The sequence below is a fragment of the Budorcas taxicolor genome, chromosome 1 (genome assembly GCF_023091745.1).
Source record: "Budorcas taxicolor isolate Tak-1 chromosome 1, Takin1.1, whole genome shotgun sequence".
NCBI lineage: Eukaryota > Metazoa > Chordata > Mammalia > Artiodactyla > Bovidae > Budorcas > Budorcas taxicolor.
Window position 1 is genome coordinate 191893088 of NC_068910.1, and position 6000 is coordinate 191899087.

Sequence of the window (6000 nt, forward strand, 5' to 3'; positions counted from 1 at the left end):
TCTGGCAAGTAGATTTCCCAGTTCCATTTCACAAGAGTATTTGTTAACAAAAATAAAATTTGCTGTCGCTGTTGGTTTTCTCAGCACTGGGGTTTGCCTGGTTACCACGTCACCCAGCATTCTCCACTAGGCACTGTGGTGACTAAGCTAGCCCATCTCAGGACAAATATTCATCCTTTCTTTATTTAACCAGTCAATCAGAGAAAAAACAGAACAACACTTTGCCATTCAATGTCAGTCTTAGTCCAACAACCACGGAAATGAAATGTGAGCAAAAGTGTTGCCAATCAGACCACAGAGTAGAGCAGAGCAGCCACTTCCTGGCGGCCCATCACCCTTGAAAATGGTCAACCCACCCTAGCTCGAGTCAATGTCAATTTTACTTGAGTATAATCTTGTCCTTGACCTCTTTTCTGGAGTGTCACTCTCAGTCACTCAGCTAAAGTGGGGAGCATGGGAAAAGAATGGGTTTCAGAGCTGAGAGAATTAGGTAGGCCTGGGTTCTTATTCTTGGTAAGCTCCGCTCTTCAGTTTCCTATTCTCTAAAAGGGGGCAGTTATATCTCTGGTTTAAAGTTAATAAGCTGGAATTCTGGCTTTAAATGCCCACCTCAGGAGCTTCATCAGGGGTATAAGTCAAGTGGATAAGGTATGTGCAAGCCCACAAGTGCCTGACTCCAGGCTCCACTCAGCAGGGATTCAACGGGGGCCAGACAGCACCTCTGTCCAGGGGCCACCCTGCCTGAGTGACTCCCTCGTAAAATTGACAACCGTTTTTGTTACCAGGGTTTTAAGCTAGCTTCACAGGATGACTGTGTATATTAAATGAGAGAAGGCCTTAGAGGTGTCAGGAGTCAAACCCAACAGCCTGTGGGCTTACCTGCAACCTGCAAGGGAGTTCTATTTGTCTACACGGTGTCTTTAGCAACTGCCAACTTGAAAAATGGGAATAGTTTGCACAAAATCTAGATTGCTGGGTCCTCTGGAAAGAAGTCAGAAGATTCCAAAACCTTTGGCTCTCATTCCCATGAGGCAATAATCACTGAGATGCCCCCTTTAAGAGATAGTTCAGCAGGAAGACCTAGATTTGAATGTTCAGCCCCTACATATAGCAGGTATTCAATAAATGATAGTTACTATCAATACTTATTATTTATCAGTAACTTGAGTGCAAGAGATTCAAGTGCAGAGACTGCCTTCTACTTGTCTCTCTTCTCCTGCTGTGAACTTGAAGCCAGGTACACAGGAGACATCATTTGGCACAATCCTTACAGAGACTGGCTTCTCTGGTGGCTCAGACGGAAAAGCATCTGCAATGCGGGAGATCCGGGTTCAATCCCTAGGTTAGAAAGATCCCCTGGAGAAGGAAATGGCAACCCACTCCAGTACTCTTGCCAGGAGGGGTCGCAAAGAGTAGGACACAACTGAGCACCTTCACTTTCACTTTACAGAGACTGAAAGGTTTGTGACTAGCACCGACAGCTCTAAGCACTCTCCTAAGCACTTCATGTTCATTGTTGTTCAGCCGCTCAGTCATGTTCGAATCTTTGTGACACCACAGGCTGCAATGTGCTAGGATTCCCTGTCCTTCACTCTCTCAGGGAGTTTGCTCAAACTCATATTCACTGATGTCATTGGTGATGCCATCCAACCATCTCATGCTCTGTTGCCCCCTTCTCCTGCCTTCAATCTTTCCCAGCACCAGGGTCACTTCACATTATTATTATCTTATTTGATTTCTCATAACAACCCTGAGCTAGATTACTATCACTGAGTCACTTCTGCAGAGAGGGAAACTGAGGCACAGCCCAAGATCACCAAGTGAGCAGAAAAAAGTCAAGATCCAAACCCAGGAGCCTGGCCTCAGGGTCCACATCCTCACCACCAGTCCATGCCACAGGATGATCCCAAGTGCTGCGGGCAGATGGGGCCTCACTGCTTCCCCTCACCCCCAACCTCCCCTCCCTCTCCAGCTCCACTAGGGACTGGCAGCTTCTGGACCCATCCCTGCCCGGCCCCCACCCCCATAGTCCCCCACAGCATGCTGCACTTACGGTCAAGGCCATTGATGTAGCGCATGGTGACTTCGCAGTGGCCCCACACAGCACTCACCACCGGGTAGAGCTTCTTGCCCTTGAGGCCACGGAAGGCCACGCCCAGGTACTGGCCGTCCACTACGAAGCTGAGTGTGCCCTCGTCCATGTCAAGCACCACGAGCAGTGAGTCGGGCAGCGCAAAGGCCTCCTCAGGCCCCAGGAATGCGGGGTAGGCCACGCCGGGCCGGTTCTTGCCATCGTGGTAGAGGCGGCTGCGGCCCAGGTCCCAGCCCCAGGATTCTGCGTCGCTGCCCACCAGCGCGGTATAGCCCACTGAGTGCAGGGGGGCCCGTGCTGTGGCCACGCCCACCACTGCGTGCGTGCCCCGCTGCCGCGCAGGCCAGTGGATCTGCCAGGCGTGTAGGCCACGTGCGTGGCCCACCTTGCCGCGGATGCCATCCGTGCTCTGCGCCACCGGGTGCCGGTGGAAGGTGAGCCGGTCGTCATCCTTGACGAAGACGTTGAGCGAGCGGTCCTCGGGGTTCCACGCGTGCCGCAGCTGCACCGCCAGCCCCGCCGCCGGCATGTCCAGCAGCTGGTCCAGCCGCGCCGGCCGCCCCGGCTCCTCTCCCCGCAGCTCACGCTTGGCCGGCCGCAGCGCCGGCTCCCGCACCTCCACCGACTTGAGGCTCCCCGAGAGCTTCTGGCCCATGGCTCACTGCCGGGACGGGGCCGCTGCAGGCCACCGCTACCTCCTGGGAGCTTCCACTCCCCGCAGCCAGGGATGGGCCACGGGGCTGGAAACCAGGCGTCTGGACCGGATACGCCCACAGCCTCCACGGGGCTGGGGCAGGGAACCAAGCTCCTGGAAGGAAGCAAAGGACACGGGTTATAACAGCAGCCTCGACAGCCATCTATGCCCATGCCTTCGCTGGGCCCTGGGCATGCATTCATAATAATAACTAATGAATAGAATGATATATGGCACTTATCTAGAACTCACCATTTGCCAGACACTGCTCTAAATGATTCACATTTATTAGCTCATTTAATCCTTAAGCCCTCCCAAAAAGACATTCATTATTATTCCCATTTTATAGATGAGAAACGCATAGGTCATAGAGGCGGTAAGTAATTAACCAACGTCCCACAGTTAAGAAGGGGCTGAGCCAAGATCCACACTGAGGCCATCTGGCTTCAGAGTTTGTGTTCTGCTCTTGGAGAAATCACAAGCTATTTTATTTTAGAAATAAGGACTGAGCCCAGAGAAGTTGTGATTTGCTAAAGATCATAGAGAACCCCAGTGTACTTGGTCCCAAGAAACAAGCCCTGTGCCCTAGGTAGGGGGAGCAGGGTGCTCAAGACAGGGGCGTTGGAGATGTTTAGGGTGTGGTCCATTGGTTCCTATCCTTGGCTGCCCTGGGGAGCTTAAATAGCATTTAAAGTGCAATCAGGCTTGAGAAGCTAGACACTGAGCAAAGATCCACCAAGGTCACCCAGGGACATGGACAAGGACATAAGGCAAGCATCTGAGGATAGGGTGAGGTCTCCATGGTAAGGTGAATTGGAAGCAGGGTGATGAGAGAGCTGGTGTTCAGGCTCTGGAGCCAGAAAGAATTATACGTAAACCCCTCTCTCCATCTCTTAGCTGTGCGTCCACAGGAAGGTTCTCTTAGCCTCTCTAAGACTCCAGTCTATAAAATGGGGACAAAATATTCCCTCCAAGTGGTATGGGAAGCTAAGAGAAAATAGCAGAAGCCAAACCTGAGACTCTGCTGGCAGATTTTCCTTTCTGGCTCTTATCGTCTGGACATCTTGCATGTACCACTTCCCTTTGTATGGGCAAGCTCTGTCTTTGGGTATAAAAGCCCCATTAACAGCATTGACTCTGGACAGCTTCCTCTGAGACAAGACCCTGGTTTTCAGGGAGGAGAACCTGACCACCATCACTAAGAGACCAGCCAGAGTTCAGGGTTCTTGGGGTGTTTGGATGGACCCTGGGTGTCGGGAAAGATGGAGAGCTGAGCCCTGCAGCCAATCTAGAGCAAAGCCATATGTCTTCCCCTCCCTGGTCTGAGAGTTGCTAGGTTCAGAACACTTTCCCCTGAGACAGACCAGGAGGCAGACATTTCCCATGCCCTGCTTTGCCTGGTCACGCCGTCGCACCCAAATAGCGGTACAGTCCCAGCCAAAGGGCCATACAGCACTGGCTGCAATAGTGTGCATTGCTTTTTTGAACCTTCCAATTTTATTCTCAGCTCCTATTTTCTTTCCTTTCTATTGTCAGACCCCAGCTTCAGCTCATGCCAACCTTATCCAGAGAGCTCTGGCTAATGTTTAATCTAAGGGGATACCAGCATACGTAAAAATATGCAACACTAGACATTTCTAAGAGAGCAAAATAGTTACTCCTCTTCATATCCAAAATCACCCAAAATAAAGGAGAAAGAGAAACAGGGATGCAGATTCTATCTTCAGCAAAACCAGAACACATTTGTAATCCAAACCACAACTTATAAGGAAAGGCTGCCAAAAAACCGATCAAGGGCTGCCAAAAGCAGTGAAAATCAAAGGAGGTGTGAGTAAACACCTACAGAAGACACCTGTGGCTGCAGATAGCTGATGAAGATGGCAGAGTCAGCCAGTAGCTGGCACTCCCTAAAGAAGGAAAACGAAGATTCCTAATCAAGACCAGTGGGTACAGGGTGTGTGGTCCAGTGATGGGATCTGCCTCTGACACTATAGGAAAAAAGGAGGATGGGACTAACGGAGAAAACTACCGTCCGCCATCTTCACAGGAAGCAGTGTGCTACGAGGCAGAGTAGCAGAAAGGCCTGAACTGCGGGAAGCCCTAGGCTATAGATCCCTGCTGACTGGGTGGAAGCTAGAACAAATCGTTGCCACAGGCATGTGAACAAAGTTACCACGCACCAGGAACCAATCCTGCTCTCCTAAAATACCTCATGGCACTTCCTCTACACACACTGCCTGCAAAACGCTGATCAGGTAGGTTCACCTCTTCCAAAGAGAAGCAGCTCATGACATAGTCAAAGATACTGGAAAAGAAAGAAATGAGGAAAAGAACAGGAAAAAAGATGGCAAACCAAGTAAACTCACCAGAAAAAAGCTGTCACGAAACAGATGAAAACTGTGACCAAATTTGTAAACTAATTTTGTGATCACTTATTTCATAAGGGAGGCAACCAGTACAGCCTTCAAAAAAAAAAAAAGATTAAATACATTTTACACAGTTCAAAGGCAACCTCCAGAAGAACTCAAAATAAAACACAAACCTTCCAAATTGTCATAAAAAACACAGCACAAAATAAAACAGACCATACACCAAAAGATTTTGTTTTAAAAGCAATAGAAGAAAAAACACAAAAGACATAAAACTAAGACCAAAATCCTATATATATATATCAATGAATGGCCATAGGAAACTCCTAAAAATAAAAGATTTTAAGGATTTTAAGGTAACAAGACAAAACCTTCAACCATATGCCGCGTTTAAGAGACACTCCCAAAGCAAAGTAATTCAACAATGTTGAAAATAATAGGAAAAGCAAATATATACCAAACAAGTGCAGCCTCAAACTAAGCAGGTACTGAAACCTTAATATTAGGCTGCGCTGCTGCTGCAAAGTCACTTCAGTCGTGTCCAACTCTGTGCGACCCCATAGACGGCAGCCCACAAGGCTCCTGTGTCCCTGGGATTCTCCAGGCAAGAATACTGGAGTGGGATGCCATTTCCTTCTCTAACTAAAGTTAATTAAGGGCAGATGATTTTAAATGAGACAAAGAGCACTTTATAACAATAAAGAATATAATCCGCAATTGAAGACTGACTATGTTAAATAACAACACCAAAATTCAAAACAAAAGCTACAGAAAATACAAGGAAGATCAGATACCCAGTAGAGGCAGATGATTTTAATTCACCTCTTTTAGCTCATGACAGATCA

At 48.6% G+C, this 6000-nt stretch overlaps 1 protein-coding gene across 1 annotated transcript in view; it reads right to left on the bottom strand.

The window, feature by feature from the left end:
• Nucleotides 1-2747, bottom strand: part of SPSB4 (splA/ryanodine receptor domain and SOCS box containing 4) — a 74232-nt gene extending 71485 nt beyond the window's left edge. The window contains exon 1 of the mRNA XM_052646933.1: nt 2054-2747. Coding sequence (XP_052502893.1) covers nt 2054-2747 — 694 coding nt within the window. The remainder of the gene's footprint in view (nt 1-2053) is intronic.
• Nucleotides 2748-6000: the final 3253 nt, after the last annotated feature.